Genomic DNA, 14,642 nt, shown 5'->3' with positions numbered 1-14,642 from the left:
CCCCCAGCCATCCCACCTCAGGCCGTCTCCTTCTGGCCCGAATCTTCCCCTGAAGAGACTGGACTGCGTCCATCTCTCCACTGGGCCCTCCATCAGGACATAAACACTCGACACCCTTCTCCATAGTGTAAAAGGCCATTTATTAGGACATGATTGCTCCATAACATAACATTAACATAACCACAACTTGACTGAACACTTTCTTCTTTTCTCTTTGAACTCCCTTGTCTTCCAATCTGACTTCCTTCACCACGTCTTTGTTCACCCAACATTCCCTTCCAAGCTCACATGCATCACCCTTTTGCATTCGTCTCCTGCCTGAAAACAGGCATCCCACTCTGTCATCTTTCACATATTTATTTTTCCCCAGTGGAAGGGTGGCCAGGCCTGCATCTGACCCTCCCCGTCTACTGCCACCCAGCATAAACCCTTTTAGCGTTTTGCTGCCCCACCAGCGAACCCACTGCAACTCGAGAATCAGACAGGCTCAGTCCTCCACAGCTTCTCCCCCCACAAATTAGTCACCAAAAAACTCGATTCATCATGAAATGCGCATTCGCCATGTCTGACAAATGTACCCCATCATCTCTGAAAAGCCCCTGTTAACTTTCTTTAATCCCTTCGTGCATCATCACTTTGATGTCTTGCGTCCCACAGAACAGCCGCATAGCCCGATTAAGCCTTCGCCCGGCCCGCTCAATAGCCGCATGCTTCAAATCTCCTCTCCATTTCCGTCTGGGCTCAAACTCTGTCCACACCACACAAGTTCCATGCATATTGTGTTTCAGTAATGCCAGGTCACTCTGCATGTGTTGCAGTAGGGTGAGCCCCGATAATCGGACCAAATCATTTTTCCCCAGGTGCAATTCCAGCACATCAGTACAACCCCATGTCGGCAACATTGTAGTTATAAAAGTAATGCCAGGTCACTCTGCATGTGTTGCAGTAGGGTGAGCCCCGATAATCGGACCAAATAATTTTCCGCCAGGTGCAATTCCAGCACATCAGTACAACCCCATGTCGGCAACATTGTAGTTGTAAAAGGAAGCAAATTGCCCCACCTCATGCCATTCTTCCCTCACCACAACACCTCATGTCTGCAACTCTGAAGTCCCAACTAAAGGCCATGAACTTGCTTTTCGGCATATTTTGCAGCCCAGTGAATAAACGAATGTCCAACCAGCTATGTCACCGCCTTTCCTTTCCCTAGGCCCTACACACAACCTAGAAGGATAAACAAATGTCAGTATAGGACAAATAAATCCCCCAGTGCATAAAATTGTCCTGTCCTCGAAGATACTCCCTCTCAGGCCCTGACATATCTCTAGCAACACTTCGATCTCCATCTCCCAATGTGCCTGATTCGATCCAAGTACCAACCCAAACGAGCCGCCTCAGTTGCCGCACGAATCCGGAATGAATGAGTTCCAAAATTACCCAGCTGCCTTCCAACCCACCTCAAAGCCTTTCTGATCACAGCCAACAACTGGAAACCCGTAAGCTTCTTCCCATCCATGTGACAGAAAACACCCACTGCCTGCTCCGAAACGTGTTTCTGGAAAGAGTCCTGCACTGGACATGCTTCTCCCTCCCCCTCCTTGATCCAACCATATCCACTTCCCTAATTGGTCTGTTTTCGAGCACCTCAACCAGATGCTCAAACCTCAAATGCGTACCCTGCCTTGGCACATCCTCCTTCCGAATTCCATAAGCTTTACCCACGCTTAGCAACTCAGACACTCAGAAGGTCCGAAAAAACATCGATATCATACACAAACGAAAAAGAACCACTGCATACGCATCCACACAACAGACCGGCAACACATGTAACAGTTGACCAATAGTTCAAATGTAATAGCCTCACGCACCATCTTTCCTGACCCTGATCGCGCCCTGCCCCAACCTTTCAACATTTTTGCCAAAATGTCATCCTTTGTAGGGTCCCTGCCAAAAAACAACTTGCCGTAGAAAGACACACCCGCCAGCTTACCCCCAATCGTAGCTGGCGACAAACCCTAGTTAATCAGGAATAACACAAAACGCAACACTCGCGCTCAAAGCACACCCCTCCCTTGCCAGCAGAAGCGATACCCATTTGCCTCAAAATCCTGAAATTCCAACCATACTAAACAGTAATTACTCAGCTTGGATTTAGCCAACGACTTCTCTACCAGTTCCATGACCATCACTCCCCTACTCCCAAATGCCTGCTGGAACCGCATTCTTGTGCTCCTCTGCGCCTGGTGCCAATGCGCAGAAACTCTGCCACTGCGAACGAGACAGGGATTCTGCGATAGAATTGTTGACCTCAGGAATGTGTGCAACCTTAAATATAATGTTCAAGGACAAACAGTGCAGCATGAATCTTCGCAAAAGGCGCAGTACCCTAAGATCCCTGGCCCTCTGTCTATGCACCAGTTCATCCACTGTCAAGTTGTCAACATGAAACATTATGGACCTGTTTGCCAGCTCCTCACCCCACACCACCAAAGCCAGCAAAAGTGGGAAGAATTCTAAGAACGCAATGTTCCTGCCCTGGTTCAACCAATGTGCTGGCCAAGCTACCCTGCTATCCCCCCTGACTTTCTCTTTGCCTGCATTGCCTGGCCCTCAGCCTCACCCCTTCCGTTACATAAACGCACCCACCGCTCCTTAGTCTCTGCCACTAGCTTCCTCTGCTCCTGTATCCTGGGCTCAATATCCACTGCTGACCAGTCAGTGGTGGGCTGCTGCTGACAAAATTCCCCCCTGCACCCTCCAGACCTGCCTCCCCCTGTTCCTTGCTGGACCCCATGTACTCCTCCTCCATTCTGCTCTCACTGGCACCTGCTTGACTCCCCACCCCCGCCTCTGGCCTTTCCTTTGCCCCACCCGGCCCCCAGTCATCCCCTTCTTGCCAACCTTGTTAGGCCGGCTGGCTACCAAAAGGTCCAGAGGCAACTCTAGGTTTGCAGGCCTGCCAGGCCTCTGCACCTCACCAGGAATATGTGACAAAACAACTATGTCCTAAACAACTATAGCCTAAACCACTACTGCTAAACAACTAAAAAGTCTCTACAACTAAGTACTAAACAACTACTGTCTAAACAACAATTGTGCCTGAATAACAATTGCCTGAACAACTAATTTTGATATATATTCTAAACAACTAATAAACCATAAAAAAAACAAAAAGAAAACCTTACCTTAAAATTAGTTGTTCAGGCAATTGTTATTCAGATACAATTGTTGTTTAGACAGTAGTTGTTCAGTACTTAGTTGTAGAGACTTTTTAGTTGTTTATCAGTAGTGGTTCAGGCAAGTAGTGGTTTAGACCTAGTTGTTCAGGATGTTTCCCCCTCACCAGTGCTGTTTTGCCCTGTGGGCAGGCCCTGGGCACTTGGCCCAGGTGCACCCCCAGCTGCCTCCTCTGTCTGCCCTTCCCCCAACCGCCTTTGATCCTCTTCAGGCTCCCCCACTGCCCCAATCACCATTTTGGGCCCTGGGGGGCGGACCTGCAGCGGCCTCACCCCCACTTGACTTCCTCCCCCCCTTTGTAGGTGAGCGGCAGGCAGCAACTGCCGCTGCTACGGCGTGTGTAGCAGCGCGCATCGCACACTGCATCCCCACCCAAGCCTGATCTATGACACCAGGCCTGAGGAGGTCGCTACGGCCGGCTTCACCTAAGATGCGAAGCGTGGCCCGTATGGCTGCTGTGTCATGCGCCGCGGCCATGCCTTATCGCAAAAATACATTTTTTTCCCCCAGGGACCGGCCAATCCTAAACGCAGCGCAACAAGTTGCAAAAGAGGCCGATCCCCGTTCCCGCCCTCTCTATATACCCTCCCTTTACTCACACCCCTTTCTCCCCCCCAGCCTAACCCGCCTCAGGCCATCTCCTTCTGGCCCGAAGCTTCCCATGGACAGACTGGACTGCATCCATCTCTCCACGGGATTCTTTAAAAAGATAAAGTGAGTGTTGTGTCAGAGGTAGAGGAGGCTACAGATGCTACCTAACCCCTAAAAAAGTGAGGCTGGTAGACTGATTATGCAATACAGACTATACAGACACACAACCATATACACAGACAAATAGATATGTATAAATAACCACACGCGAGTGTTAAGAAATTGATACAGGCAAACAAACAGATAAAAACATCTGTTCACAAAATACGACATTACAGAGAAAGAAACACCCACATACGTACACAGAGCACTCACACACACAGACAAAAGCATGTACTAACCTACTTGCACACAGGCATAGACAAATTAGCCTAGGCACACACCATTGCATGAAAAAATACAAACACCTGACACTTATATTGACTCAGACATACAACAAATGTAGCTACACATAGACACATCCGTGTAGGGGCACTCATGTAGAGCTGTACACTTCTAACACGTGCACAAGTTAAACAATCCCACTTACTCACCCAGACTCGTACTCACAAACATACAGCCATATACGCACAGAAAAAGCAGAGACAAATGGCCCATGATTAAATAGACAAATACTGAATTATCAGTAACACGCACTGACTCATATGCTAAAAGAAACTCATATTGTATTTAAAATCTGAACTTGTAATTTGTATTTCACTGCTGACTAAAATCACAAAGCCGTTTCCTGGGTGAGCACTTAATGAGGAGGCCCTGCCCTTTCCACATCCAAATTGATAATTGCAACAGGCAGCACAACAAGGAGCGCGTGACAGGAGTCAATAGTAGTATTCATGATGGAACATCAACCCCAGGAGTCATGTCAGGTCAGCTTGCAAAAAGACTACCAAGATAACCTGAGCAGCTACAGCAGAGGATGGAGTCTTTATGGGCCTCTTCGTCTGCAACTTTGACGATAAAAACTCATAATTAATGCTATAAAGAGAAACCATCATGATAGAAGAGCAAGGTGGGTAGAAAGAAAGGGGAAAGAAGGAAGGAATATTGAATGGAATGAAGGGTAAAAGAAAGGATCAATGGATGAGGCTCCCACTGGGACATTACACTTTCTGTTTGGTAAAATATATGCAGTCAGCAGTGTAGTGTGTTTTAGAATGCATCATAAATGAAGGAATACACAGTTGTTAAACTTGTTGTTGTGCTTATTTATTGTGGATAGATACGAAACAGGCACTGGCAATCCAACAGGCCAGCCATGGCAAGCTGGTGAAGTGTTTATTTTTTAGTATTGCAAGGATTTGCCACATAAAGAAAATGAAAAAAATAATGCCCAGACATGGAATCATATGTTTACAAAAGCAATTTTAAATAATAAATGCACACAATGTTATTATAAATGTATGTGCCCTTATGAGCAGGCAAGTGTACGTATATCAAGAAAATCAAGCAAATCCTGCTATTGAATTACTGCAACCTGAAGACATATTTTAAACATAGAGGATGACAAAAAAATAAAAAATATGGGTAAGAATGGAAAGAAAAAGTATTTGAAAAGTAAAGTATTGGCTCACCATCCCTGGCACTAGCAAATGTGCATGTCTGATCAGAAAACATGCTGTGACTTACAGAGCAAGGTAGCCAGCAGATGAAGAGGGCAGACCCATAGTTCCATGTTGTACGTGGCAGTGGCCAGAAACAAAATGGGAATGACTGTTGAACAGACACGTGGATGAAGAGAGCTGACCCAAAGGCCACTTATGCATGTATGTTTTTTTACTCCTCTGGTTATGACTTAATTTCATTGCATGAGGGGATGAAACAGCTAAAGCTGCCCCCAGGTCACACTAACCTATGGGTTTTGATGGTCTCTTTACAAGTATGAAAGCTCCTTACAGGTATGCGTTCCATATGATTAATAAAGACAAGGTCAGACTGGGACAGAAAATCAGGACAAGCACCAAAATAAAAGTGTGCTCCACTGGTGAATTAGATAGATAAAAAGTGGCTCATATCTTTAAATTGGGGCAGTTTTGAACTTATAATGATACACTGTCTATGTGTTGTGCAAAGTATTTGAGACTGCATACATTTGTGCTTGTGGCGGGTAATGTTTAGTTGTAATATCAGGAACATCAACAGTATAAACTGGTACACTAGATCATAAAACAAACCCACAAACAGCCAGAAAAGTGGCCCACACACTGACCTATCAAACCAGCCCCTTGGGCACTGCTTGATTGCCCTATAGCCTATTCCAACACTGAATAGAGGGTAGCAAGACCACTATTGTTTTTTTGTTCTCTTTCTTGTAAACCTCTATGTAACGTATGCGTTTCTCTTTGAGGTATATACTAGGCTCCAGTGATATCAATTATTGTGATGTCAAGATCAATGTCATTTAGCATCTCTTCCTGTATTTGGGGTCAAATGATATATGATGCAACTTCATGCTGTATCATTGAGGTCAAAGGATGTGCGATCTCACTTCCACTAAACCTGCCATATTGATAAATCAACATCCATGAATGACCTTGTGCAGTGCCACACAGAACAATTATAGCACAATGCCCTCATTAGAGCTAGCTAAAAGGTCTGATCGACAATTTTTTATCTCTGTATTCAATCCACCGATCGCATCTCCAACATTCCACCATAAGTAACCCATCGTGAATGTTTATATTTGAAAACAAGAAGCAGATGACGCAAAAAAGTTAGAAGTGTTTCCAAGGGACAAGGCCGGAAAGCCAATCGGTCTCTACAGCAGCGAACAAAGTATTGCTTGTGTTTTGGAATGTTTTTTATTATTCTAGAAAAAAAAATAAGCAATGCCATCTGGATGGAATGACCACAAAACACAGGATCCTGCCCGAAAAATGAGTGCTGAGTGAGCGTCTATCCCCATAGACTTTATCAGGCCACAATCCTTGCATTGGATGGTCATGAGGGGGCCACCTAGGGAAGGAAATCAGATGTTATCTGTAAGTATACGGATGTTCGTGGTCATGATTTCACCACTCAGCTTCCATATTTGAAACATGGGAGTGAAACTTCCCTGATCTCAACCGTTAGGCTGATGGCAGTCTTAGACTTGGTCGGTGCCCTTGTTCTTGCTCTATTTGGTTTGACAATGATGTTGTCCATTGATTTAGGCTTATGTTTATTTTATTTGTGTTTCTTTGTCTTCTCAAGCAAGCTTAGAAAAGTAAATTATTTCTTGCCACCTAGCTGACATTCAAAGCATAAACTATCATAACAGTAAAAGGTACTCGAAAATACTATTGACATTAAAATCGACTAAAAAAATTGCAAACGTAAATACACCAGAACAAAAATATCAGTTTTTAAAAAATATGTGAAGGATAGTAGAAAATTAGCATTTCGTATTCCACATGGAGGGCTTTCACATAACTAAGGTTTGTTGTTGGATCTCCTTCTTTTTTGGCAAATGTTTTGTCTATGACTTTATATGAACATTAAGGGCTAGATTTACAAGGTCCTAATGCCTGTTTTTTTTACGGTAATGTGGCGTTAAGGAGGCCATTCTCCTCGCCATATTTACAAAGTGGCTCAATGCATGCATTGCACCACATTGTGACCCCTTGCGTCACTTTATGCCTGCGAAAGGCATAATGTGTGCAAGGGGGGGCGTTCCGGCGGTGGGAGGCCCATAAAAATGGCACAGTGAAATTTACAACATTTCACTGCACCATTTTTAACATAATTTTTAACACCTGCTCAGAGCAGGCATTAAAATGATGCACTCATTACTTTCAATGGGCCTCCCTTTACTTTGCAGGTTTAGCGGCATTAGTATCACAATATCATGATAAATTATGATGTTATTATACTAACGTGCGCCATGGTGCGCCGTACTGTAAATACAGTGCTATCATGGTGTCGATAGGTGCCGGTAGGGTTGGCACAAGAAAAGTGACCCATCACAGCCACTTTCTTGTAAATCTGGCCCTAAATGTGCTATACAACCATGTGCAGTTTTATGCTAACAAATAGCAAGTACCTGTTCCAGCATACCCATAATGAAAGAGCCCTTGGGAGATGGTGAAAGAGTTGTAGTAAATGTGCTTCGTCTGAAATTGAAATAACTTGTTTTATCAAATACGCACTCCAAACAAGGATTGGCAAAGACAATAGGTCTCGCCTATTAGACCTACTGACTTTGTCAATCCTTTTTAGTCATGTTGTCCAACATCGCGGCTGTTGTGCAGCATTTCTATTATTTTTTTAAAGTATAATGACCAGTGAAGGCATGGGTTCAACCTTCATACGTGCACCTACTAAATGACATGGGTGTTTTTTTTTTTTTATTTACCAACCCAAGAAGTATAGTGAATAAAAAAAGAGGAGCACAAAAACAATGTTTTAACACGCAGCACTTAAATGTGACAAAAAATTACAAAGATGACTGGGGTGTGGGAGTAGGATAGGGGGAAGGTAATGGCAGAAGCAATACAGTAGTCGGGAGGAGAAGCTACCATGGCAGGTGAGGGGAGAAGCAACGCATGTGAAAGAGAGCAATGTAGAACAAGGGGAGAGAAGCAAACACAGGCAATAGGGCACAACCTAAGCACAAGTATGGTAGAAAGAAGCACATAGCAAGAAAGAGTAACATGGAGGGGAGAAAAGCACACAGGGAGATAGGCTGAAAACACATGCACTCTCAATGTGCTTAAACAAGCATAAAGAAGTTGCATCCTAAAAGCAAGTAGTGGAAGCATTTAAGCCTGCCTTTCTAAGAGACGGTAAATAGGCTATGCTTCTTAGGATGGACAAACACTAGACTGACAAACTCAGGCAGGAATAAAAAGTAGGCAAATGAGTGACAGTAAAGGGAACTAATGGTAAGCAGTGGGCAGACAGTGAGCCTGTGTATTTTTTTTGGTAAACCCACAGTATGTCCTTTGCAACCAGACTGCTTCACCCATTTTTTGGGGTTAGTTTACCTAAAAGGCACATCAAACTCATTTTCTTGGGTTTCAACTTTTCATATAATTTTCACCGTAGTAAACAATAGTACAAGACATGATATATTTATATTGAATATTTGTCTTATGGGTCTGAGTATCAATTGGTGGAACAAATTTACGTAGACAATAAAGGGCTGTGAATTTATTTTTTTAACCTGCTGCACAGACTCTTGGGAACATGAGTAGACATGTTTTCTTCTCACTCCTAGTGTCATGGAGGTCAGAGGAAAAGAATCAAGCCTTTACTGTGTAGTAATGCTGGTATGCTTGGGTGACTACCACCTTCCAGATCCCGACACTGTTTCCAGACTTAGGGCCTCATTTACAAGCCCCTAGCAGCACACTGCACCACTGGTGTGTTTTTTATAATGCTTCTGTGGTGCAGTGTGCCGCATAAATTAACAAGGCCTCGCAAAGTCACCTTGCATGGCTTTTCATGGCCTTGTAAATATGGCCCCCTTTCACGCATAACTCTGTGTGAAAGGGGTGTGCCACGGGTGTTGCTTTGGGTGTTTCCACGCAAAACCCATGGAATCTGATGCATTCCCAGATATACAAGTATGGGGGTGCATCAGATTCCTATGCCACTTCAGGGGTGGCGTCAAAGTGGCGCAACAGGGAGAAATACCATTATTTCTCCCCATTTTTTCCTTTATGTGTGCTGCATTCTGCGGCACACATTGAAATAGGATAACACCATTAATGATTGCTTATGTGCAGGAAGGTGTCCCGTTCTGCACATAAACAATCATCCCTGCAATGCAGACACCCTTGCACCATGGCGCAAAGGTGCCTGCATTGGCATTAGGCATCAGTTTGTGCACCAGCACAGGGGAAAGTACAGGGATGTATTGTATTTCTGTAAATATGACGCATCCCTGCACTTTCAAAAAGATGCAGCACGGTGCAGCAAGCAGGCGTGCAGCACCACGCTGCATCATTTCTTTGTAAATAAGCCCCTTAGATTGTTGTAATAGCGAGCGCATTCTGGGTGCTATGGTGTTTTTTTGCTTCCATTGAATTAATTAGACCAAGATACCTAAAATCAATGATTTGCAACTGAAAGGTTCTGTACTGGAGTCAGTGGGTCTGATTCACAAAGGTAAATTCACACTTTTGTGTAAGTTTACTATTTTTTGCTAATCACAAACTACTAATATCAAGTTTATGGCTGCGGAGATTGCAGTTAGGGCGGAAATATGTACACATTAAAAGATGGTGCAGTCCAGTCACTAGATTGGGTATCATTGAATTGTGATAACTATTGACTTATTATTCTGCCGAACTGCGTTGGATAAAGTCTGACTGGCTGACTCAGTACACTGATGTAGTGTCGGCGAAATGAATGTCTACCGTTATTTTGAGAATTTGCAAGTCCGTGGCCGTATTATGAGCTATTTCCAAAGAATTTCCAGAAGACAGCTGGAGAGTATGTATGAATTCCTCAGGTAGTGTTTCTTCCCCTTAGGCGTGGACTGCACTTGCAGTGTAACATTTGTCTTATGCAATGCACTCTGAAAGCTAGAGGGACTTTCTCACTGTATCTAAAGAATGAAATACATATCTAAATAAATAAACTGAGCAATGTAAAATACTGCATTTTGCCATCTGTTAGTAATAAAAAATGGAAGTAATACTTTGTGGGGCTACTTATGTTTGCTGCTAACATAGAGGCAACCGATCGAATGGGGGTGAAGAGAGCACTGAATTGTTAATGGAAGGATGGTGATTGAATGGTATTGGATATTGAACATGTCCATCACCCTATAGAAGGGAATTCTCTAACACAGGGTTAAGGATTGATTATGTATTAACACCAACATACCTCTACTTGAAAATTCGTATTGCCAACAACAGAGAAATATTAAGAGTTGTTCTACTAAAATATACTAGGAAACCCATGACTTTGAGATGGACGCAGAGTAGCTTAAAGGGCTGTAAATATAACCAACATACTACATGTGTCAGTCTGTGTGCATAGATGATTGTTTATCAGGTGATCTATATGGGTGCTGTAAATTCTCTATACACAGGTTCTTTTCTTGGGTTGTTTGTGTTTGTTGCTAAAGGTGTACTAGTACATATGTGCATGGATGTGTGCAGCTATTTTTCTCTGTCTTCAGACTTGCATGTACGTGTCTGTAGTGGCAATGTGTGCAAGGATGTTGTGTATCAGTCTTGGAGTGGCAAACCCACTCCAGTTATCACGGGCACTACTTCCAGCATGGGCTTGTAATTTACAAGTCACATCCATTTAGTGCGTTAGTATTATTATTTCACTGGGAGCAAACCAAAAGCAGAGCATCCAGAATTAATTAAGTTGTCATGGAAGACTTTAAAGAGTGTCTGTAATGAGTGCATGCAGCATACAAACATCAAGAGCCATTGTCAGGGATTTCTTAACTGTAAGAGCTCAACTCCCTGCTCTTCATTGGCTTAAACTACTTTATCAGTCAGAGATGATAGGATAGCCTTAATATGTGATGATGCGAAAATATTGACTTCTTGGACAATTATTATTAACTCTGCTGACTTCAGCGTTACAGAGGAACATACAATAAACAAGTACATCTTTGTCTTATCGCCGTTCATACAGATCATAGCCTCTGGCATCTGCCACTCGGATCTGCTGATCAATGAAGGTCGATTCAAAGCGGTGACATATCCGGTGATTCTAGGCCATGAAGGTGCTGGAATAGTAGAGAGTGTTGGGGAAGGAGTCGAAAGCGTAAAACCAGGTGAACCAAGGACTGTAAATCCAAACATTTTTACTGGGGTATGCGAAATTTGCATAATTTATTTTAGTATAATTACAAGAACTTTCGGAAGAATTATGCGAAACACAAATCTGGCATTTTATGTTATATATTAATGCGAAATGTGTCATCACTTCACTTTTTGTGTCTGTTGTGTATAGAATCAATTGCAATTAATTATTTAAAACGATAGTGATATTTATTAAATTAAAAAATGTTATTCAAATTGTTCTAAATAAACAAAGGTAAGGAGAGGGAAGATCAGTTGGGATCCCTCAAATTCCCTAAAATAACTGTTTATAAATCAAAAAAGGAGTCCCCTACCTTACAGACCATAAGGTGAAGAAGCTCAAGAAAGATATCAAGAAATTTCCATTTGAGAGGGTATACCTCTACTCGTCCACTGAGTATAAAATTCCACCACTTAATAATCAATCAAGTGAGGGATCTCTTTCAGATACTGAGCTTTGGAGCAAGAGTGAGGAGTCTGGGAATAGGAGGGGAAGCAAGTCCAGGGACAGACCATAGAAGCAACTGTGGAACATTTATAACCCACACCAAGTAAATCCTTTTTACCCTTTACCACCACCACCTCCTCCACAGTATATTGGTTGTCACAGTTGTTACAATGAAGCTGGTCAGCAGAGATATCCACACCACACTAGGCTTATTTTAAAGAGAGGCCCCGGTGCCCCAAGAGGGCTGAGAAGGTTGATGCAGGTCCATCCGAAGATGACAAACCAAGCATGTCCAGGTAAATCCCAAACAGCCCAAGCACAAGTGCAGATCACTAGCAGAAGCTCAGAAGAGGGTTTTAAACAAGGGGCTAGGATGTGTACCCACACCATTGGTGGATCGATACAAACTGCATACAGAGATGCATGAGTTTTTCGGAATATTGAAGCTCCAAAGTTTTTTCAAGAACAAATCATACACACAGACAGAGGCCTTAGGATGAAGCCCATGTTCTGTGCACCTGTTTTGAGTATACCCCCTGAAATACTTACCTTTAAGCAGGAAGTATTGAAGGAGATTGAGGAACAACCCATGGCAAAACCATTTGATAATTTCCTGAGAATACAAAGGGGCGCCTTAATGGAGCTCAAGAGCAATAGAGATACCGTAATCAAACCGACATACAAGGGTGGGGCAGTGGCCATTTTGAAAAAAGAAGATTATAGGAAAAAGGGCCTGATTACGACTTTGGCAGATGGCCTACTCCATCACAAACATGACGAATATCCCACCCCGTTTTAGAAGTTCCATTGGATACAATGGAACTTGTAATATGGTGGGCAGGATGTCCATCATGTTTGTGATGGAGTATCCCATCCGCCAAAGTCGTAATCAGGCCCTAAATGTCAAAGACTGTTCGGTGACCGCAAGAACTACGAGCCCCTTGCAACTGACCCCACAGAAGCCCTGAGGAGGCAGAATGAGGAGTTTGGGTCTCTAACATCCAGGGAACATTTTTGTTGAACCACCATCCAGTCACCCCCTACTTTTATACTCTTCCCAAAATCCATAAGAATAAGGTCCTTCCAGTAGGGAGGCCTATAGTCTCATGGATAGGGTCAGTATTAGAACCTGTTTAATGCTTCTGTGACTTCTATCTGAAATCCATTGTCCAGAAGATGCTGACTTATCCAAAATACACAAAAGATCTCCTGAGATTGATTGAGGACTTGGACTTTGCCAATAGTTAACTCCTGATTGGCTTAGACATCGATAGCCTTTATTCGAGCTTTCCACAAACAGACACCTTACAGGCTTTAGAACAGATGTTGTTCTCAGAAAAGTGGGGAAATGCCACCCCTAGACACTTGTTCTTGAAGTGTGCCTGATTGGCCCACTGCAAGAACTTCTTTCAGTTTGAGGATCAGCAGTGGTGTCCCCTCCATTAGGGCAGAGGAGCGTCACCCTGCGCCTGCCTGTGTTGCAAAGGTAAAACATAAAATGATAATATAATAAATTGCTTACCATTTTGGGCCAGATGTATGATTCTGGCCTATTGCGATTCGGTAATTGCGATTTTTAAGAAATCGCTATTACCGAATCGCAAAGGGCCATGTATCACATTTGCGATTCGGTAATAGCGATTTCTTAAAAATCGCAAATGCAATTACCGAATCGCAAATTGCGATACTGGCCCCATTCGCAGCTATGGGCCTGTTGGCCCATAGCTGCGAATTTTTTACATTTCCTAAATTGCGATTTGGGAAATGCAAAAGGCGAGGGTGCTGGGGGTCTAAGGCCCCCTCTCCTGCACCCCAATTTTTTTTTTTTTACCATGTAAAGTACACACATGCCAAAAGGGCATGTGTGCTTTACATATTACATATAAAAATGCAGTTTTACTGCATTTTTTAATTTTGCACCAGGTTACCACCTGGCTGCAGACAATGGTATTTTGCATGTGCAAAATACCATTCTGTGAAAAATCGCAATTTGCGTTTTTTTGCAGAATTGCCTTGCGACCTGGATTTTGCGAAGCGCAAAATGCGATTCGCAAAATCCTGGTCGCAACGCAAAAAATCGCAATTTTTGCGATTTCTATTTTGTGGTCTGCGAATGCCTTTGATGCATTGCAGACCACGATTTTGCACTCGCAAACGGCCGATTTCGCCGTTTGAGAGTGCTAAATATTTTGATACATCTGGCCCTAAATCTTTCCCCCGCCAGCCGCATTTGATGGTGGGGCCACTGATGCTGACTGGCAGCAGGCGAGTGGTACTCACGCCACCAGTTTAGAGTGCGCATGTCATTTTGGCTGGCTGTCTTGTGCCGGCTAGCCTGACGTGCACTTTAAACCACTCCATCCAGCTGCATTAGACAGCTGGGTGGAGAGCAGGCACAGGCCCCTAGTGCCTGCAGGAGCATTGAGGCAGCCGATCCAGCCAACCCTGGTCCTGCTCTCATGCTGCTTAACGTTATCAGCAGCATGGGAGCAGCATCTGGATTGGTGTGGAGACTTCAATTGCTGCAGAGACCACCAGCGTCAAAGTACTGAAGC

General features: G+C 43.6%; 1 protein-coding gene across 2 annotated transcripts in view; it reads left to right on the top strand.

Moving 5' to 3' along the window:
* The window catches only part of LOC138289596 (alcohol dehydrogenase 1-like), a 390,086-nt gene that overhangs the window by 75,124 nt on the left and 300,320 nt on the right, over positions 1–14,642 (top strand). For both annotated transcript variants that reach the window (XR_011202551.1, XM_069230186.1), the window contains exon 3: positions 11,470–11,611. Coding sequence is in view for 1 of the 2 variants with exons in the window: in XM_069230186.1 (XP_069086287.1) it covers positions 11,470–11,611 (142 nt within the window). In the remaining variant the exon portion in view is untranslated. The remainder of the gene's footprint in view (positions 1–11,469; positions 11,612–14,642) is intronic.

Source organism: Pleurodeles waltl, chromosome 1_1 (genome assembly GCF_031143425.1).
Source record: "Pleurodeles waltl isolate 20211129_DDA chromosome 1_1, aPleWal1.hap1.20221129, whole genome shotgun sequence".
In the NCBI taxonomy this organism is placed as follows: Eukaryota; Metazoa; Chordata; class Amphibia; order Caudata; family Salamandridae; genus Pleurodeles; species Pleurodeles waltl.
Note: the sequence above shows the minus strand (reverse complement) of the source record. Positions and strands in the feature narration are given on the sequence as shown.